The 22,790-nt window shown below is 44.6% G+C and overlaps 1 protein-coding gene across 11 annotated transcripts in view; it reads right to left on the bottom strand.

Moving 5' to 3' along the window:
• The window catches only part of sox5 (SRY-box transcription factor 5), a 372,706-nt gene that overhangs the window by 88,834 nt on the left and 261,082 nt on the right, over positions 1 to 22,790 (bottom strand). For all 11 annotated transcript variants that reach the window (XM_072562296.1, XM_072562294.1, XM_072562297.1 and 8 more), the window contains one exon: positions 8,803 to 8,949. In XM_072562296.1, the coding sequence (XP_072418397.1) occupies positions 8,803 to 8,949 (147 nt within the window). The remainder of the gene's footprint in view (positions 1 to 8,802; positions 8,950 to 22,790) is intronic.

Below are 22,790 nucleotides of genomic sequence, written 5' to 3' on the forward strand. Positions count from 1 at the left end.
TTTATATCTTTCCCCTCTCACCCCTAAACCTATGCCCTCTATTTCTGGACTCCCCCACCCCAGGGAAAAGATGTTGTCTATTTATCCTATCCATGCCCCTCATGATTTTATAAACCTCTATAAGGTCACCCCTCAGCCTCCAACACTCCAGGGAAAACAGCCCCAGCCTATTCAGCCTCTCCTCCAAATCCTCCAACCCTGGCAACATCCTTATAAATCTCTTCTGAACCGTCTGATAGGACGGAGACCAGAACTGCACACAATATTCCATTACCCTTGATGGCCTCAAAACTAGATACTGGAATCCTCTTCTGGTTCTACAATAGTCCGCGAGGAACTCTCCATGATTCTCTTACATGACCCTGAATTTTATTGTTCTGTCACTGGTGATAGTGGTGTCTGCAGTTGCGTGGATTGCAAACTTTAAAGATTCCCAACCACTACTCCACCCCCAACACCACCACTACCATCTCTGTACTTCTTCAAACCTATTTCAGTGCCAAATCTTTTGGTCATCAGTCATCTTTTGGACCTATTGCTTCCCTATGCACCTTGTTGTCAAATCAATCTCCTGTACGGTACCTTGGGATGTTCTACCATACTGAAGACACCAAATTAATTCAAGTTTTTGTTGTTATTGTTGTTGCAGACATATTACAACAACTTTTAACACTCTTCTATACATATTTTATCTTTCTCGATAAAAATCAATGGAGCACAGCAGGTATCTCATCTGCTGTCAATCTTCAAATTATATTTGCTTCTCTACTGAAACTGAACTCTGACATGCATTCAGCAGGGAAGCTTCAGCGGAATCAATTCTTGGCATCACAGTTTACTCGTGCTGACAGATTCTCAGGCTCCCTCAAAAGCAGAACAAGCAACAAGCTCTGCGTTTCTTTACCCACACCACCCAGCTTATGATTTTAACATAGCCTTTACAGAAATAAGTGTTCATCGGTGTTGAAATGCATGGTGAAATTAACAAAATTGCGGGAGGTTACAGAAAAGGAATAGTCATAGGTGAGACACGCGACAGAGGTGTCAATTTCGTCACACCTCAGGACTGAAAGTGACAAGTCTCCAATCTCGTTGGTTCTGTCAGGATGGAGCCTACAGGCAGGTCAGTCAGACTCATCACTCAGCAGGGCTTTTTTTCAACGAGGGCTTTTTTTCATTTGTTCACATGGACATGCATATCACTGACTGGGTCAGCATTTATTGCCCATCCCTAATTCCCCCTGAAAAGGTGATAGTGTGCTCCTTCTTGAAGTGGTGCAGTCCATGTGCTGTATGTGGACCCACAATGCCTTTAAGTAGGAAGTTCCAGGATCCTGACCCAGTGACAGTGAAGAAACGGCAATACATTTCCGAGTCAGAATGCTAAGCTGCTTGAAAGGGAAACTTCAGGTGGTGGTGTTCCCAAGTATCTGTCAACCTTGTCCTTCTAAATGATAGTGGTCACAGGTTTGGAACGTGTTGTCTGTGGAGCCTTGGAGAATCTTTAGACAATACACACTGCTGGTACTGAGCATCAGTAGTGGGGGGAGTGAATGTGGTGCCAATCAAGCTGTCTGCTTTGCCCTGGATGGTGTCAAGCTTCTTGAGTGTTCTTGGATTTGCACCCGTCCAGGCAAGTTGGTGGGGGGGAGGCGTATTCCATCTCACTCCTGACCTGTGCCTTGTAGATGGTGGACAGGCTTTAAGAAGACAGGAGGTTTGTTACTGGCTGCAGGATTCCGAACCTGTGACTTGCTCTTTTAGTCATTGTATTTATATGGCTGGTCCAGTTGGTTTCTGGTCAATGCTAATCCCCCAGATGTTGACTTTGGGGGTGGGGGGGCATACAGTGATGGTAATGAAAATTGAAAACGAAGAGGCAAAGGTTAGATTCTGTTTTGTTTAAGATGGTTATTGCCTGACACATGTCACTTGCCTCTTTTCAGCCCAAGCTGAATGGTGTCCGGGTCTTGCTGCACATTACATGGACTGTAACAGAATTTGAGGAGTCACAATGGTGAACATTGTGCAGTCATTGGCAAACATCCCTACATCTGACCTTGTGATTGGGGGGGGGGGGGGGTCATTCATGAAGCAGCTGAAGATGTTTAAGAAATCAGACTCGAAATGTTAACTCGGCTTCTCTCTCCACAGATGCTGTCAGACCTGCCAACTTCCTCCAGCATTTTTTTAGTCTATAGCCTAGGAGACTCCCCTGAGGAGCTCCTGCAGAGATGTCCTGGAGCTGAGATGACTGACCTCCAACAAGCATGTCCATCTTCCTTTGTGCCAGTGCAGAATTTTCTTCCAGATTCCCAGCGATTCCAGTTTTCCTGGAGTTTTCTTCATGACACACTCAACCAAATGTCAACGGCTGGCGCTCTCACCTCACCCTCTGGAATTCAACTCTTTTGTCCATGTTTGAATCAAGGCTGTAGTCAGGAGCTGAGTGGTCCTGGCGGATCTCAAACTGGGCGTCACTGAGCAGGTTATTGCTGAGGAGGTGCTGCTTGATAGCACTGTTGATGACTCCTTCCATCACTTTGAGATGGTTGAGAGTAGACTGATGGGGTGGGTCATTGACCAGTTAGAATTTGTCCTGCTTTTTGTGTACAGGACAATTTTCCACATTGTTGGTTAGATGTCACTGCTGTAACTGTACTGGAAAAGCTTGGCTAGGGGTGTGGCAAGTTCTGGAGCACAAGTCTTCAGAACTATTGTTGGGATGTTGTTTAGGCCTGTAGCCTTTGAACCTTTCAAAGTCTCCAAACGTTTGTTGATATCATGTGGAGTGAATCGAATTGGCTGAAGATTGGTATCTGTGATGCTGGGGACCACTGAAGCAGACCGAGATGGATCATCCACTTGGCACTTCTAGCTGAAGATGGATGTATATACTTCAGTCTTGCCTATTGCACTGAGATGCTGGGCTCCTCCATTATTGAGGATGGGGATATTTCTGGAACCTCCAACTCCCGTTAACTGTTACGTCCACCATTCATGACTGGAGATTATACAATTGGAGAGCTTAGATCTGATTTGTTGATTGTGTGATTGATTAACCCTGTTGTTTACATGCATTTTCTAAGGTTTGGCACACAGGAAGTCCTGTCTGGTAGCTTCACTACATTGACACCTCAGTTTTACATATGCCCTGGTGTTGCTCCTGGCATGACCTCCTGCACTCTCCATTGAACCAGGTTTGATCCCTTGGCTTGATGGTAATGGTTGAGTGTGAGATATACAGGGTCATGAGGTTGCAGATTGGACAGAGTACAATTCTGCTGCTGTTGGTGGCCCACAGTACGTCATGGATGCCTAGGCAGGATTTTGTCTCCACAAGGACTGTGCAGTGATCGCTCTTATGATACTGTCATGAACAGATGCATCTGCAGCGAGCAGATTGGTAACGGTGAAGTCAAGTATGTTTTTCCCTCTTGCTGCAGACCCGGTCTAGCAGCTATGTCCTTTAGGACCCAAGCAGCCTGATCGGTAATGCTGCTGCCAAGCCACTCTTGGTGATAGACATTGAAATCTCCCACGCAGAGTACATTTTCCACCCTTGCCACCCTCAGTGCTTCCTCCAAGTGTTGTTCAACATGGAGGAGTACAGATTCATCAGCCAAGGGAGGACGGTACGTAGTAATCAGCAGGAGGTTTCTTGTCCCTGTTTAATCTGAACCCATGAGACTTCATTGGAGCCGGAGTCAATTTTCAGGACTCCCAGAGCAACCCCCCCTGACAGTATATCACTGTGCTGCCTCTTCTGCAGCGACAGGACATGTCTAGGGATGGTGTGGCAGTGTCTTTCATCAGTATGACAATGTGAGGCTTCTGTTGTGGGCAATTACTCCCAGTTCTGGCTCAACTTCCCAGATTTTCATGACTGTGCAGGGCTGAGCTTGCCACTGTTGTACCTGGTGCCAAGGTTGATGACTGGAGATTTGACCCGTTTCATTCCTTTTAGACTTTGTACCAGTTTGATACAGCTGGCCATTTCAGAGGGCAGTTAAGAATCAACCACACATGTAGGCCAGACCAGGAAAGGTCAGGTGGTGTCCAAGATCCTGCGGCACCATCTGAAAGAGAGTGGTCTCCCAGCTGCAGTGAGACCATGCATCCCCAAGCACCATCAGCTAACAGATTCTCTCCGGGTGTTAATATGTTGCTGTTTGAGGGATGCTGCTGTGTGGGAAGTGGCAGCCGTGAGGGCATTGGATAGTTTTGTTGGATCGTAATGGTGAACAGGAATATGGGGAAAGACCAGGAGATTGGCACTAGGTACCAATGCTGGACTAAATAATGGAGCTAGTACAGGTGTGATGGGCCGAATGGGGGGGGGGGTGGGGGAAGGAAATTCTTAAAATGTGCATCAGGAGGGCAGCTTTAAAATGCAGTGAAAGTAAATGTGCATTTATGTGGCACCCTCACAATCCCAGGACAGGTTGAAATGCTGCACGGCCAGTGAAGTACATTCGAAATGCAGCCTCTCTGACAATCTCGAAAACCCAGCATTCCAACCCGCCCATTGGCCAGGTCCCACAAACAGGCGAGTGGTCACCATGTTCACATGATATATGGTGGGCAGGTCCGAGAGAGCATTATTGTACATGTTTCTACAGTTTCTGCCGCCGATGACCTGTGAGTCAGAGACCGACAGTCAGGACAACAGGTAGAAAAATATTTAGTCTTTCCAGCAGCGTCATTCCTCACAGAGAAAAGCAAATAAAAACAAGAGATAACAACGCAAGAGTGCTTAGATAGCTACAGTCACATCCGGTGGAGGGGTGCAAGGTTGCAATGCATAAAGCACAATAAATATTTTAACAAGAAAACAGTGATAGTTTTTGGAGTTTGTAAAGCAGACAGTATGCAATTGTGTTGTTCAGCATGACCATAGAATGAACATCTTATTTGACCCTTGGCAATGTCGGTTTCTGCTCACCGGCCAGTACAGCACACTGACTCAAGACTATTGCACTCAATTCCGGGTATGGGGGACCTTCAAATTCTGCCTGCACAAGCATGTTGGTAAGCAAGGGTGACCTGGTGATGCAAACGAGGGGGAAAATGGACAAAAAAGGAAACAAGTAAACCACACCAGTACTCAGAAGGAAATACGCAGAGAAAAAATGAGGTACCAAGGTAAACTGGCCAAAAATATAAAGGAGGATAGTAAAAGCTTTTTTAGGTATGTGAAAGGCAAAAAAATGGTTAAGACTAAAATTGGGCCCTTGAAGACAGAAACAGGGGAATATATTACGGGGAACAAAAAAATGGCAGAAGAATTGAAATGGTACTTCAGATCTGTGTTCACTGGGGAAGACACAAGCAATCTCCCTGAGGTAACAGTGGCTGAAGGACCTGCACTTCAGGGAATTTATATTTGCCAGGAATTGGTGTTGGAGAGACTGTTAGATCTGAAGGTTGATAAGTCCCTGATGGTCTACATCCCAGGGTACTGAAGGATGTGGCTCGAGAAATCATGGATGTGTTGGTGATTATTTTCTAGAATTCGATAGATTCGGGATCAGTTCCTGCAGATTGGAGGGTGGCTAATGTTGTACCACTTTTTAAGAAAGGTGGGAGAGAGAAAGCAGGAAATTATAGACCAGTTAGTCTGACCTCAGTGGTGGGAAAGATGCTGGAGTCTATTATAAAGGATGAAATTACGACACATCTGGATAGTAGTAACAGGATAGGTCAGAGTCAGCATGAATTTATGAAGGGGAAATCATGCTTGACTAATCTTCTGGAATTTTTTGAGGATGTAACTCTGAAGATGGACGAGGGAGATCCAGTAGATGTAGTGTACCTGGACTTTCAGAAAGCTTTTGATAAAGTCGCATGCAGAGGTTAGTGAGCAAAATTAGGGCGCATGGTATTGGGGGCAAAGTACTGACTTGGATTGAAAGTTAGTTGGCTGACAGGAAACAAAGAATAGTGATAAATGGCTCCATTTCAGAATGGCAGGCAGTGACCAGTGGGGTACCGCAGGGATCAGTGCTGGGACCACAGCTTTTTACAATGTATGTTAATGATATAGAAGATGATATTAACAATAACATTAGCAAATTTGCTGATGATACTAAGCTGGGTGGCAGGGAGAAATGTGATGAGGATGTTAGGAGATTACAGGGTGACCTGGACAGGTTAGGTGGGTGGTCAGATGCATGGCAGATGCAGTTTAATGTGGATAAATGTATGGTTATTCACTTTGGTGGCAAGAACAGGAAGGCAGATTACTACCTAAATGGAATCAATTTAGGTAAAGGGACAGTACACAGAGATCTGGGTGTTCTTGTGCACCAGTCAATGAAGGTAAGCATGCAGGTACAACAGGTAGTGAAGAAGGCTAAAAGCATGCTGGCCTTCATAACAAGAGGGATTGAGTATAGAAGCGAAGAGGTGCTTCTGCAGCTATACAGGGCTCTGGTGAGACCACACCTGGAGTATTGTGTGCAGTTCTGGTCTCCAAATTTGAGGAAAGACATTCTGGCTATTGAGGGAGTGCAGTATAGGTTCACGAGGTCAATTCCTGGAATGGCGGGATTACCTTACGCTGAAAGACTGGAGCGACTGGGCTTGTATACCCTTCAGTTCAGAAGACTGAGAGGGGATCTGATTGAGACATATAAGATTATTAAAGGATTGGACACTCTGGAGGCAGGAAACATGTTTCCGCTGATGGGTCACTGCCGAACCAGAGTACACAGCTTAAAAATATGGGGTAGACCATTTAGGACAGAGATGAGGAGAAATTTCTTCACCCAGAGTGGTGGCTGTGTGGAATGCTCTGCCCCAGAGGGCAGTGGAGGCCCAGTCTCTGGATTCATTTAAGAAAGAGTTGGATAGAGCTCTCAACGATAGTGGAATCAAGGGTTATGGAGATAAGGCAGGAACAAGATACTGATTAAGGATGATCAGCCATGATCATATTGAATGGTGGTGCAGGCTCGAAGGGCAGAATGGCCTACTCCTGCACCTATTGTCTATTGTCACACATGGACTAAACTGCAGCAATTCAAGATGGCGGCTCACCATCCTCCTTCTCCAGTGCAGTTAGGGATGGACTACAAATGCTAACCTCCTCACTATCGGCCACATTCTATGAAATAGTACCTTTTAAAATCCTGAATTGCAGTTGAGTTTTAAACCGTTAGAGTGGTGAATTGGGGGAGGGGAAGGGTTTGATCCTCTGTGTCGGTGACAATGTGAACAAAGGAGGAAGATTTCCCACCCTGCACCACACAAGGTTTAATCTATTTGAAACGACCCAGCAGCAAAGTGACGGGATCAAACTGCAAATCCCTCCTCCCACCACCTCCCATTTAACACTCCAGCCATGCTGGCTTCCATTGTCTTCGAAAAAGAAGTAAAATGGGTGAGGTGTTAAATCAAACAAGCTTTGCAGTTTCTGTCAGTCTTAGGTCAGATTACAATTATCTTTGATACAGACACACTAAAAGATGTGTTAATGGTTTCACTGGAAACAATGATCTGAGGAGGTCTTTCACTTGTACGTAATTACCAAGATTAATCTTCTCCCAAGGTGCTCTCACCTCTGAGGCCAGCTAAAGCTATTCAAATCGAAATATTAACAATACTCCTGCTTAATGCAGCTCAGGTTTCTTTTTGAAGAGCTCTGTTTTTTTCTCTCTCCAATTTCAACAGTAAACAACAAATTCCAAAAGTGCCTGACCTTCCTGGTGTTCTGCAAAGGAGACAGAACTGACATTTATACAGTACTTTAGTGACCTATAAGGGTCTCACGTGGCCTCACAACCAGTGGCTTAATTTTAATGTGAAATAGAGTCATAGAGATGAACAGCACAGAAAGAGAACCTTCAGTCCAGTTCATCCATTTTGACCAGGTATCCCAATCTTGTTCCATTTGCCAGCGCTTAGCCCATATCTCTCTCAAGCCTTCCTGTTGGTATACCCTATGCCCTCTAATTTTGGACTCCCTTGGCTCACGACCTTGACTATTCACCCTATCCATGACCCTCATGGTTTTATAACCTCTATAAGGTCACCCTTCAGCCTCTGACACTCCAGGGAAAACAGCTGCAGCCTATTCAGCCTCTCCCTGTAGCTCAAACCCTGGCAACCCTGGCAACATCCTTGTAAATCTATTCAGAACCCTTTCAAGTTTCAGACCATCTTCCCTACAGCAGGGAGACTAGAATTGCATACAGTATTCCAACAGTGGCCTAACCAATGTCCTGTACAGTCGCAATATGACCTCCCAACTCCTGTACTCAATACCAATAAAGGCAAGCATACCAAATGCTGTCTTTACCACCTAGGGACTGCACTTTCAAGGGACTATGAACCTTTCAAGGTCTCTATGTTTGCACTGATAACACGGGTTCATCAGTTGGATGCAGAGCCAAACACAGAAAAAGCCAAATACTGTACAGCAAGGTCCAAAAAATGTAACATGACCCAACGACTCATAAATCAGTCCGACTCGTGACAGACAGACGAATGTTACCTCACAAAATTCCTTACTCCCCTTGGAATGGCTCCGTGGGATCTTGCTGAAAAGACAGAAGGAACCTCAGTTTCTAAACTCTTCACACATTTATATCTATCTATGTTGCCAACAAGAGAAGCAGCTTCCATTTTTAAACCTTTCCCCTTTGAGGATATTCATGTCGGCCTCCCCATCCTCAATTGAGTTTGCTGTCTGTAGCTGTAGCAAAGGAAGGGGTAAGAACTAGACGCACAAACGTTTAACAATTCAGAAACGAGCACAATTATGTCTGAGGCGAACTAGTCGGAAGGTGACAGCAGTACCTTGCTTTTTGGTGGAGGTGTAGTTCTGCCTTTCTCTGCCTGGACGCTGTTGGGTGATAGAGTGTTGTTCAGACTGGCCTGTGACATGCTGTGTAACTTGGCTCCAGGGGACACCTGCATTGCAGCGAGTTGGGCTGCATACAACTGCTGTAAGAAAGCAATGGATATCGTTTATAAACACAGGTATTAATTCACTACATTAGCGGCATTAGCTCACAGTTTTGCATTGACTGGGATTGCTTCACTGCAGGACTGTCCACCTCACATGGCACGCAGTGATGAGCAATCACTCACATACTCCAAGTCAAAGAAAACCCACTGACGGGTCGAACTGTAGATGCAGAAAAGGTGCCAAAAGCAACTTTGTTTCCTTTATCAGGGCTCAAATCACAGTTGCATTCCATTTCATTATGTCAGTATTGGAAACTTCAGGTTATTTTGCAATGACTTTTGTTTAGCTGGATATTTGCCAGCACTGTGACAGGCCCAAGCCTCTGTGTTGAAAAAACAATAACTGCAGATGCTGGAAACCAAAATCTGGATTAGTGGTGCTGGAAGAGCACAGCAGTTCAGGCAGCATCCAACGAGCAGCGAAATCGACGTTTCGGGCAAGAGCCCAGGGGTATTGGGCTCGTTGGACGCTGCCTGAACTGTTGTGCTCTTCCAGCACCACTAATCCAGAACTAAGCCTCTGTGTTGTCAGCTGGGCAAGCTGAGAACAAAAGGATCTGCACCGAGCCTTAGGCCATAAGACGTGGGAGTAGAAGTAGGCCATTTGGCCCTTCGGGTCTGCTCCACCATTCATCGGCTGATCTGATCATCCCCAACGCCACATTCTTGCCTTAGCCATCTGCAACAAAGAATCCCAGATTGTCTATCCTCTGAAAGAAAAACAGTTCTCCTCACCTCTGCCTTACTGAGTCCGGGCATCTGGTCCTAGACCTTCCCACAAGGGGGAACAACCTTTTTGCATCAACCTTATCATGTTCCCTAAAAACGTGCCATGTTTTGATTTGTGTCTTTTCTCATTCTTCTAAACTTCTAAACCCAGCCTACTCAACCTTTCTTCATTAGAAAGTCCCACCAGACCCAGGATCAACCTAATGAACTTTTTCTAAACTGCCTCCAAAGCCAGAATCTTTCCTTCGAAAAGAAGCTCAAAACTCTTCAAGGTAAAGAGGCTGAGGCCTGACTGGGGGGGTTCTGGAAATTCTGAGGGCAGTGTTGGGCTGGCCAATGATTTCCCCTCCATTTCGTGGGTCAAATAATGACAGCTGTCAGTATCAGATGAGCCTAATGTCCCCAGAACAAATGCACTGGTCAATGCCAACGGCCAAGATGCTTGTGTTAAACTAAACTAATTATTTAGTTACAAAAACAGAAATTGCTGGAAAACTCAGCAAGTTTAGCAGCATCTGTGGAGAGAAAGCAGAGTTAATATTCCAAGTCCAGTGACATTAATAGAATCTGGGAGTCATAAGAGTCACGGTGCGGAACAGCGGCTCAGTGGTTAGCACTGCTGCCTCACAGCACCAAGGACACGGGTTTATTTCCAGCCTTGGACGACTGTCTGTGTGGAGTTTGCACATTCTCCCCATGTCTGCGTGGGTTTCCTCCGGGTGCTCCAGTTTCCTCCCACGATCCAAAGATTTGAACTGATCCTGCTAAATTGCCCAGTGTGTTCAGGATTGTGTAGGTTAGGTGCATTAGTTAGGGGTAAACGTACAGTAATAGGTTCAGGGATTAGGTCTGGTTGGGTTATTCTTCAGAGGGTCAGTGTGGGCTTGTTGGGCCGAAGGGCCTGTTTCCACACTGTAGTGATTCTAAAGAGTCCCACAGCACCGAGACAGGCCCTTTGGCCCAAACTGGTCCATGCTGATCAAAATGTGCATCAACACTAACCCCATTTCCCTGCACTTGGCCCATATCCTTCTAAATCTTTCCTATCCGTGTATTTGTCCAAATGCCTTTTAGATGTTGTTAACGTGCCCATCTCAACCACTTCGCTGGCAGCTCATTCGTAATGTATACCACCCTCTGTGTAAAAAGGTTGCCCCTCAGGTTCCCTTTTACTCTTTCCCCTCTAACTGTAAACTGATGCTGTCTAGTCCTTGAACCCCAACCCTGGGAAAAAGACTGAGTGCATTCACCCTATCCACACTTCTTCAGAGATCAAAACTTTTAAAAAACTGCTAATGCTGTAAAGAAAAACAGAAATTGCTGGAAAAGCTCAGCAGGTCCGGCAGTACCTGCGGAGAGAAATCAGAGTTAACGTTTCGGATCCAGTGACACTTCTTAGATCATTTTTTACTATTGTATCACATTGGTGTTTTGTACATAAACTTGGTCAAGTGATGACAGGGCTCTGAAACATTGACAAAAGGAGCAGATTAAGATGCCCCAGCCCCTTCAGCATGCTCCAACACGGAATTAAATAATGGCTGATCTTGCACCTTAACACAATTTTCTTGCAGTAACTCACAAACCCTTGATGGGTCTAACAGCTAGACTTACAAACTTGCCAACTTCAGAGGTTAGTTGTTATGTGGTCTTACCTCCCATGAAACAGGTCAAGGATAGTGAGAATCCACTCCTGGTATACCCCACCTAACTGCTCCATTCTGCAATGCTGCCACTGACTCATGGTATCAGGATCAATATCTTCCATTTTACTTCATACGAAAGGAACTACAGCTTTCCTTCTGTCAGGCCCATCAAAAAAAAGAGGAGCATCCCAAGAACACTTTTCTCAAACTGCTGGTTCTAATTTGGGCTGGAATTGGCCTGGCTATCTCAGCCAAAGTGGCCAAGGTCCTCAGATGAACCTACTGCCGCCATGTTAACACCTCAGTATTGATGTTAGCAGGGTACTCGGGCTATTGGGACCAAAATATGGTCTAATCCAGTCCTCACACAGCATTCACACACCTATGCTCTGCAAGAGCCCTCCCTGGACCATCAGTGGCTGCCAGACCCTCCACAATTACCCTCGTGTCTCCAACAGTGTATGGAATATACACGCGGACATCCAGGTTACAGCAGCCTTAGACTGCACCGCCCTTCGATCAAGGCACAGCCCTGAAACAAAAATTACCGGATTGTTAAAAGACACCACTCTTTTAACAGTTTTTGTTTAATAACTGCATTCAATTCTAATCTCCCTGCTATAGGAAGGATGATGCGAGGCTTGAAAGGGTTCAGAAAAGATTTACAAGGATGTTGCCAGGGTTGGAGGGTTTGAGCTATAGGGAAAGGCTGAACAAGCTGGGGCTGTTTTCCCTGGAGTGTCGGAGGCTGAGGGGTGACCTTATAGAGGTTTACAAAATCATGAGGGGCATGGATAGGATAAGGTCGCTTGATTGGGGTGGGGGAGTCCAGAACTAGAAGGCATAGGTTTAGGGTGAGAGGGGAAAGATATAAAAGGGACCTAAGGGGGAAACTTTTTCACACAAAGGGCAGTGCGTGTGTGGAATGGGCTGCCAGAGGAAGTGGTGGAGGCTGGTACAATTACACCATTTAAAAGGCATTTGGATGGGTATATGAACAGGAAGGGTACAGAGGGATATGGACCAAGTGCTGGCAAATGGGACTAGCTTAACTAATGATATCTGATCGGCGCGGATGAGTTGGATCGAAGGATTTGTTTCCGTGCTGCACATCTCTGTGTCTCTAAGTCTGATAAAATATCAGGAATGGGGATGAATTTTTTTTTAAAAACTTGGCATTCATGTGATGAAACCTCCACTGTTCTCCCCCTCAATTTGTGAACCTTGCCCCCAACCACCCGGTTTAGGCAAGAGCAGCAAATTCTACACAGAGGGAGCATCAAACCCTTTAACCCTCCTTGACACGGTTCACACTGTTAACAAAAGTTGCAGTTGGCCGTCAGAGTTAACATTCCTCCTCCAGGGCTTGAGGCAGATGATTTTTTTTCTCTCTCTCTCAACCTTCCTCTCTAACATGGGGAAGCAAAACGTAATCACTGATTTTTGTTGAAACTTTCATTTTTTTTCGCTATGTAATGAATTCTATATTTAAGCATGATTTAACAAAGGCCAGAACCGTTGATTATTTTCAGACAATTTCTTTTTTGCTTCATCAATGATAATCCCGCAGCTGTAGTTCTGCATTCTTCGCTGTAATTTCCCCACCCAGAAATTTTTAAAGGGTTGGGGGGGGGGGGGTTGGTGTGGGGGGTGGGGGTGGGAAAGAGTGTTCAAATATCCCACATGAGGAATTTTTCTTTCATGCTGCAATTCACTGTATCATTCCCCAAACAATAGCAAATATAATGCTCAGAAGCAAGGAGGTTTGCTTGTAAATCGCGATGTGATTTTAGGTAATTTCAGTCCAATTACACCCAGTTTGTTCCTCTGATTGATCCAGTGTGTGAGAGAGAATAAACATGCTCTTCCGTGAGCTGATGCATACTAAATTGCTGACATCTTGCTGTATCCAGTCCACTGGTTCAAAGCCTATTTGCTGTTTGAATTGAGTTCCATTACAGGGGCCAATAGCTATCACTCGACATCCTGAATGGAGGTATAGTTGACCTGACAGCCACTTACTATCACTGAATGTAGCATTCGCTGGCAGCAATGTCCAGAAGTGACTAGCAAGAGAGAGAGAGAGAGAGAGGGGTGAATGAAAATAAAGGACATGACATGTCTGCCCTCTGGGGCAGCTCAGGGTATTCATGGGGCAGAAGAAACTAGAAAGGGGAGGGGGTGGGGAGAGAAAGAAATTATGATTGGAGGGAGGCAGAAGAGAAATCTGGGCTGTGATGAGGTGCATGATTCTTTTTGTTAAATTAAATTACCATTTTCCTGAAATGAAGGCCGCCAGTTCCTATTTCGCATGGGCAGGAGAATGAGAGCATGTTGACCAAATCAAAACACAGAAGTGAGTATTAATGCAGAGTGACAGATAACACCATTTCCTCACTGTGCAAGCTATTTTCTTCTGTAAGGGGGCGGGCTCATTGGAGCCAGATTCACAGTTTCTGGCTAATACTTCCTCAACCAGAAGAGAAGCATGTGGGTTAAAAAGGCAGCTGTTATCTCCCCCTCTCCACTCTGGGTCTCACCGAGGAGGAAATTCAGTATTAAATTCTGACCTGGCCTCAAACATCTGCATTCAGAGGAAGAGCAGCTCCGGTCAATGTGGAAGCACGTGTAATGGTCCTGCTTTACAGCACCGTCTCTGCCACATTAAGAAAGGTAGTTGTACTCCTGAATATCATACAGCTGTTCATTTAGTGCCTGTTTGAGGGAGTCAGCTGGCTCTTCACTCTCACAGTGGTCACACGGTGACAGAAGCAGAATTAAACATCTCCGGTCAGTTCCGCAGACTGTGCAGAGAACTCAAATCCACCCTCACAGTACGGCCACCGTACTATTCATCACCAATCGAGGCTGGCTGTGCCCACCACATTGGTGGTGCCTGCCGGATAGTGCTCCAATTCCTCAGTCATTTGGCCATGGGTTCAAGCCACACTCCAGAGAGTTAAGCACACAATCCAGGCTAACACATCAGTCAAAACAGAGAGGTGCCAACTTTCAGATCAGATACTGAATGGAGGCTCGTAACAACGTACAAAATAGCTGCAGGATTAGCCCATCCGATCTGCACCAATATTACACACTATTACAATCACCTATTGCAGACCTCTCCACCATTACACACAACTACAATCTCCCATTATGGACTGCTCCACAATTAAACATTATTATAATCTCCCATTGCAGACCGCTCCACCATTAAACACTATTGCAATCTGCCATTGCCGACCTCTCTACCATTACATACTATTATGATCCTATGTGTCCGTTCTAATTTCCCTGGTAACTCGCTATATCACTTGATTCCCTAATATGTCAAGTATCTATGATATCAGTCTTGAATATACTTAAGGATGGAGCATACAACCATGGGTACAATTTTGGAATTCAGTACAATTCCAAAATATCCTCCCAAGTGGATGTAAAACCAAACAACATGGCAGTACTTTGAAGGACAGAAGAGCACTTGGCTATAACCCGGCCAATATCTGTCTCTGCATCACATCACTAAAACGTTATTATCATTGCTGGCTGTGCAATCTTGTGGGATGAAAGTCGGCTGTTGCGCTTCCTGCCTTCAACACTGGCCACATGTCAAAAGTACTTTGCACTTTCAAATGGGCCAGGGATGTGAAAAGTGCTGTACAAACCCATCAACTCTACAGATGACACATTACTCTTTGTACTCATGCCCAACTCCCCAAGTTAAAACATTCTAACAGAGAACATCACTGACAATTGAGAACAATTCATTTTATTTTACAAAATTGATGTTTTGGGTGAATCTGTTCAAATTGTACAAGATTATAATAGATGTCAAATGACATCTTGAAAGATACAACTAATTATGTGATAAATCTATTCATTCATGTGTACCTTTAGGCACAAGAACATTAATAGAATCATTAAAGAATGTAAATGTGCTGCCATCAGTGTATAATTTGCTTTCATTGTTATACCTCTATGCATCAACTGTACTAAAGTGGGGACTCCAACAGTCAACATCTTACCAGAACTGATCGCTGTACAAAGACAGAGCCAAATTAATTCTAGACTCACCCTCAAAATCCTGCGCCTGCAGTAAAAGAATCTGGTACCACTGCACTTGCCATTGTTTCTATAAATTATAAACTTTCTCAGAACAAAGTCTGTGCATCAAGTCACTGAAGTGGGTCACTTGCACAACTTTATGTTGACCCAATGGTTATGTTGCCAATTATTGACATTTCCCTTGGATCACAGGTTGCAGTGGAGATGACATGAAATAGTGTTTTCAGTTAGACATCAGCAAGGATGAATCAGACCCAACCAATCACTGGGAAAGGGAGGGAGATTTTTGTTATTTTGTACTTGGCAATGCATGAGTGAATAGGAGAAACGCGGCGAATCTGGCAGCAACTGTAGAGAGTGCTTCAAGTCCAGTATGACTCTGTCAGAATCTGCTAGGCATGACCCACCCAACCCGTTGATGAAAAGAGGTTGGCGGTGTTACTGTAGAAAGCCCCAGTCACTCATCTGTGGAGTTAGTCAGCAATTGTTACATTATTTTGATAAGGTTGTCACTAATACTCCTAAAGAGATAGACAGCTTAGCGGCATGGTGTAAAGACACCAATCTCTTCCACAATATCACCAAAACAAAGGAGCTGGTCATCGACTTCGGGAGGCAATGTGAAGGACATGCCATTGTCTGCATCAATGGTGATGCCGAGGTGGAGGAGGTCGAGAGCTTTAAGGTCCTAGGAGTAAATGTCAGCAACAATCTATCCTCGTCCAACCACCTCGGCGCTATGATCAAGATAGCACACCAACGTCTCTACTTCCTCAGAAGGTTAAAGAAATTCAGCATTTCTTTAATAATCATTATGGATGCACCAGAGAAAGCATTCCATCCACACATCGCAGCTTGGCATGACAACTGCTATGCCCAAGACCACAAGAAATTACAGAGAGTTATGAGTGCAGCCCACTCCATCCAGTCTTCCTTCCATTGACTCCGTCTACACTTGCCATAGCCTCGGGAAAGCAGTTGACATCTTCAAATACCCCTCCCACCCCAGTTATACCTTTTCCATCGGGCAGAAGATACAAAAGTTTGCAAACATGTCCCAACAGATTCAAGAACAGCCTCTTCCCCTGCTGTTCTCAGACTGATGAACGGACCTCTCATATATTAAGAGTTGATCCTTCACAACACCTTCTCTATCGCTGTAACACTATATTCTGCATGCTGTTCTATTACCCTGATGTACTTGTGTAAGATATGTCTGGTGAGCACACAAAACAACAATTTTCACTGTACATGTGACAGTAATAAATCAAAACAACTTTTCCAAAAAAAACCAAATTGAATACACTAAAATATCTCACTGGGTACAATCAGAAAAGGAAACTGACACCAAGGGGAGGAAGGAGTTAGGTCACATCTGTGAGGCTGCCATTAAGGAGTATCTTATAGGAGGAGAAAGAAGTGGAAGGTGAAGAGGGTTAGGAAGGGAATTCCAGGGGTTCTGGACTCAGACAGCTGACAATGGCCAATCAAGTCAGCTGTACACATAACTGCAATGGCATCAAATCTCCCATAGCATGACACGGTCCATCTCTCTCGATCTCTCGCCAGTTCATCACAAACAAGGTGACAGTCCATGAGAAAAAAGGAGGTATGTTTATCAGAACCTGCTGCTGAGCTCCGCACACAGTGTTTAGCACAGGCAGCCTGCTCAGTTAGACATGACAAAAATGGGCTATGATGCAGAGCGATTTTCAATTCCTCTGCACTTATAATCAGGCTGGAGATGTCCTTTAATTAATGCAGCGAGCGCTTACTGATGAACGCTTGCTTGACTGAGGTGATCATGCCATGTTATTACCTAAAAGCCCAGCTCAGCCAGACACCTAAAAATGGAAGCCTACAATTGGCGATGGGTGAGGCTGTGTTACACCTCACTTTATTTAACACCTTGAAGACCGTTCAAAACCAGAACAAGCTGTTGGATGGCACAAAGTCTCCTGTCTCTGATGGGCCCCATGGGTCAGAGATGAAGCTAGGCAGCCATTCTCAAGTGAAAATCCAGATCGGCTGAAAACATTTAGATTAAATTAGATTCCCTACAGCATGGAAACATGCCCTTCAGCCCAACAAGTCCATACCAACCCTCCGAAAAATAATCCACCTAGACCCATGCCCCTACATTTTCCTCTGCCTAATGTACCTAACACCAAGGGCAATTTAACATTGCTAATTCACCTGACCTGCACATCTTTGGACTGTGGGAGGAAACTGGAGCACCCAGAGGAATTCCGCACAGACACGGGGAGAATGTGCAAACACCACACAGTCACCCAAGGCTGGAATCGAACCCGGGTCTCTGGTGCTTTGAGCCACCGTGCCGCCCAAAAATGTGCAACAGGCAAACAACCTCCAGTGTTGGGGAAACAAAGCTGCTTGCTGGAGTTAAGATACAGATCATCCATGATTTAACTGAATGCACAATGAGAATGGATGGCCTGGGCAACTGATGGAATGGCTGTCAACAAGGGGGATGCTCAAGAGGCCAGAGTGAGTGTGGATTGAGGTCTCAGAAGGGGATTAGGTTGGAGGAGGTCAAGGAGCCAGGCGAGAGTTATCAGTCTGCATTACTTTGACTCGACTAACTAGGAAGATAGGAACAGCAGTAGGCCATTCAGCCCTCAAGCCTGTTCTGCCATTGAATAAGGTCTATGGCCTAAGTCCATATGCCTGCCTTAGGCCCATACTTCATGTTACCCTTGTTTAATAAAAAAAACCTACTTGTTCAGAAGTAAGTTTCAGAATTGAATCAACATGGACCGCCACCAGGGGAAGTGATTTCCAGATCTCCACTACTCTTTGCATGTGGAAGTGCTTTGTAAACTCACTCCTAAATAGCCTGGCCCTAATTCTTAGACTATAACCCTAGGTTATAGAATCTTCAACCAGTGGAAATATTTTTAGCCACCCTGTCTTTTCTGATTAACATCCTGAAGATTAGAGCTCCCTCTAACCTTCTAAATTCTAAGGAATAAAAGCCTAATTTGTCATATCCTTCCTCAAAACTTGACCCCTGAAATCCCAGTACCATGCTTGTAAATCAGCACTGAACTCCCCCTAGGGCCAGTAATCCTACTTCATAAAGCTCTATATCAGAAAGACTTCAAGTTACTTTCAAACTATCAGCAATTGTTTCCATTTCTCCCAATCTTTTAAAGTAACTGCTCTTTCCGTGTACAGGACAGAGGGTTGAGGGGCATGCTTGGGCAATGTTAAATTTCAATTGTACCTTCTTCCCTTTCTCATCACGTGTTGTGGAGAGTGAACATTGGTACGGGTGGAGAGTGCAGGTCACTGGATCCAGTTGGCCGCATGTGAAAAGATTAAATTATAACATCCTTGATTGAAAAGACCATGTTTCTACAGAAGATCCTTGCACTTGCCCTATCCCACCAACTCCCTACAAGCACACCCTTTCAAGACTGATAAGTTCAGATACTCCCCCACTCTCTCCTAAAAACCCAGACCTCAAACACAAAGCATTTGCCTTACAGACCTTCTATGCATTGCCTTGCGTGTTTGATAACTCCCCTACCTCTTCACCAGAGCATTGTTTTGATCAGAACTTATTCTGATTTGCATTCTACTGCTTAGGTTCGATCTAACAAGATATTCTACTCACTTTGCTGAGCACTGCCCGATGCTGGTTGGAAATATTTAATGTCAGACCTACCAAGATTCTTAGATCACTTACTACCTCATGCTGAGCTATTTCTACACCACCATTCATGGAGTATTATCGTCAGAAACCATCAGAAACTCCTGAACCTCAATCCTGAGCTGGTCTTTCTCCCCCCAAACATACAATTCTTCTGACAAGTAGCTGCTGTACATGGAAGGATCTGAAAGGATTAAATGTAATAAGCACCACAAGCTATTACGATGTCGGGAGAACTTGGCAGGATCTTAGGGGAGACAGACCTAAGTCTTAGTCTTCCCGACAGTCTTTGTAGTCACGTTGAGCCTATTTTCACATCAAACCACATCTTGTTTACTCTACAGGATTCTAAGTCGATTATGAAATGACTACCCTCACACACATTGGACTACATAAACCCGTAAAGATCCCATACACTTTGAAGAAATGGATGGCAGCACACATAACAGTACCCAATATTTCCTCACTATTCAGCCTAATATTTTTAAGTCTCGCCCTGAATCGTTATTGAAAAACATTTCAGGTGGAATGTTTGCCAAAGAGTCTTTGTAAAACTCCATATAACACAGCACAGAACTTACATAACAATTCAGGGTGGCACAGTGGCTCAGTGGCTAGCATTGCTGCCTCAGAGTGTCAGGGACATCTGTGCGGAGTTTGCACATTCTCCCCGTGTCTACATGGGTTTCCTCTGGGTGCTCTAGCTTCCTCTCACAGTCCAAATGTGTGCAGGTTATGTGGACTGGCCAGGCTAAATTGCACCTAGTGTCCAGGGATGTGTAAGTTAAACAGATTAGCCATGGGATATGCAGAAGTATAGGATAGGGGAATGGGTCTTGCTGGTATGCACTTTCGAGGGTCAGTGTGGGCTGAATGGCCTGCTTCTACACTGTAGAGACTCTGTGAATTGAAACATGAAATTTGAAGTGTGATGCCTGCGTGCATGACTTCTACACTTATTTTAGCAAATCTTGTGTGGCATTGCTCATAGTAAATCAAGGAATGTGTCACTTGGTAACCACATTACACTGCACCATGTAATTGACAGAGTCAACTTTCAGCAAGTTGCCAAGCACACTTAGAGAAACCATTGAGCACAACACAGACACTTCCCCAGTGCAAGTGAAGAAAGCATGAGGAAAATGAAAGTGAACAGAGTAGGCCTCAATCATCGCTTGGCAACAGACACAGTTCAGGCCCAGAGATGGGACGTTAACTGCCTTTCACTCAGCAAATTGGAGGTCCGGTAGTGTAGTGGTTACCAAAAGCTGCAGGTTCAGGTTCAGGTTCAAGCCGCACTTGTGGACCTGGGAGGAGGCATTACTGACGTGGTTAATAATTAGCCCCAGTGGATCCTCTCCACTATTCCACAGAACGAAAGAGAGCCGTAGTGTGACACTGAAAGCAAATTGGAGAACGGCACAGAACTGGGTTTGTTGGAGGAGTAATAAGTGAAGAAATAGAAGGGAGATTGGGGTTCACTTTCACCCATTCACCATGCAATTGTAATTTTTGCTGCTGATTTTTTTTTGTGGTTTTGTTGGAAAGATAAATGGGATGGTCATCAAAAATAATTTTGGCCCCGTAACTATTTTGACTTTGAAATAATTTTTTTCTTCAAAGTTTGTATCCATAAATGACCATTTTTTACAGGAGTGGCCAGGAAGGAAATGAGGCCATCAAAAACCCTTGCTTTCAACAATAATTTTAAATCACCATTTTCTTGCACATTTGTGAACAATCAGCATGGCACGTTCACAATGCTTCAAACAGCTGACCTCTGACCCTGAGGAGTTAAGTCAGTGCCAAGACGGAGTCCATTCCCTCCCCCCAGCTTGTACCTAATGAGAATAATACACTGGCCTGATTGGGTCGGGCGGGGAGATTGCTACCTGATTTTACATAAAACAAAACTTGAGGAAAAGGCAAAATATTTGCGGTACAATCCAGCGCTTCGGAACTGTGGAAAATGACAAGCCTTGCGCTAAAATCCCTGACCCACTGCTTGGAGGAATTTATCCATTTTCCCCTTTGAAGTGGCCCAAAAGTAAGGTACACCAGAAAACTGCCATAGATTTTGATTTTATTGTCACATGTATTTTACAGTAAGAATACAGTAAAAAGCTTTCTTCTGTCGCCACGATACGCACCATTTTGAAGAATTTAAAAATAAAGGAGTAAAAAAGGTTGGCCAGTATTGGAACCTGCCGACCTCCTGGGAAATCTAACAATTCAGCACATCACAGCTAAAAGAAAAATGAAGTATCTGAACAGAACTACTCTGCTGTTTGAGAGTGGAGCCTTGCTGTGTGCAAATTGGCTCCCTCATCTCCAAGACTGTAACAGTGACCAGCACTTCCAAACAAAAACGCATATCATTGGCTGGAAAGCATTTTGGGGTGCCTGAGATCATTCAAGATAAATCCAAGATCTTTCTTCATTTACCAGTGAGGAATTATGGTTCAGGTTAAGTCCTTGTCTCATTCAGCACTGTAATTAGCTTCGCTGCTGCTGGCATAGAAGAAAAGAAGGAATTAAGAGTGGGTTTCTTTTCACAAGGTAGAAGAACATTAGAGGAGAAAGTGAGGCCTGCAGTTGACGGAGATTGGCACTGGAAAAGCACAGCCAGTCAGGCAGCATCCAAGGTGGAGAGTCGATGTTTCAAGCATAAGCTCTTCATCAGAAATGGGAAGACCACTGTATGATAATCAAACATAATTGTAAACTGCCTCCTATTTAGTTGGAAATGAAGTGTTCTTTTCCTGTGTATCAGCTACTGGTGTTTGGTCCTTAAAGGGTTAAGGCTGCATTGCACAACACCAATTACAGGAGTTAGACATATAATTCTCACCCGCTACACCTTGCAAAGAGCTCAGCTTTTGCTCTTACCCTTCAAAGAAGCGACACATGCATTACAAATCACAGAAACAACAGCACATCCAGCTGCTGCTATTGAGGTAAATTCATTACATTCCTCAACTCGAGTGAAAGTATTAAGCACTGGCTGATCTGCTCTCCACAAGCCAATCCTTGTGCAGAAGAGTAATCCATTACAATATGTTCCAACATCTGCCTCCCCATATGATGCATGACCTATTCGATTGACCCTCTTTAAACAGCGCCAGCGCTCCTGTTCATTACAGAAGGAGGATGAACAGGGTGCTCATTTCATCTTCAGGTCATCAACCAGTAAATACATTTCCATTCAAAACCGGACTTGTACACGCGCAGCCTGAATCTCTTTCATTCCCAAGCATAATATTCTCATCATTTATTTTCCAATAGCCAAGACTCAAATTGGTTGGCTTCCCTCACTGTCTCCCCCCCCCAACGCCCCCCCCCCCCACTCCCCCTTTGCTCTTGCACATTTATTTCTTTCTGTTGATGTGCTCCACAGCAAAGGACCTGTCATTCACTATGCCAGTGAGAGATGTATGCTACATGAAAACAGTGACCTTCTCTCTGTTTGTGACAAGATCCTCAGGTCAACTGCCTAAATGGCAGCCCCTGTGACACTCAGTCAGCTTCAGTGATTCTACTGAGGTAAATCTAAAGCTAATTTATTATCCATCATCTCTGCTTCAGACAATAAACATTTCCGGGCTTTGTGCAAGGGAAGACTATAGAGGCTGGTACAACAGAATGACCGCTCTGCTAACTACCAGCTGCTTGTGCAAAATGTCATGCCTTAAAACAGAGCG

The sequence above is a fragment of the Chiloscyllium punctatum genome, chromosome 44 (genome assembly GCF_047496795.1).
Source record: "Chiloscyllium punctatum isolate Juve2018m chromosome 44, sChiPun1.3, whole genome shotgun sequence".
NCBI classification, from domain to species: domain Eukaryota; kingdom Metazoa; phylum Chordata; class Chondrichthyes; order Orectolobiformes; family Hemiscylliidae; genus Chiloscyllium; species Chiloscyllium punctatum.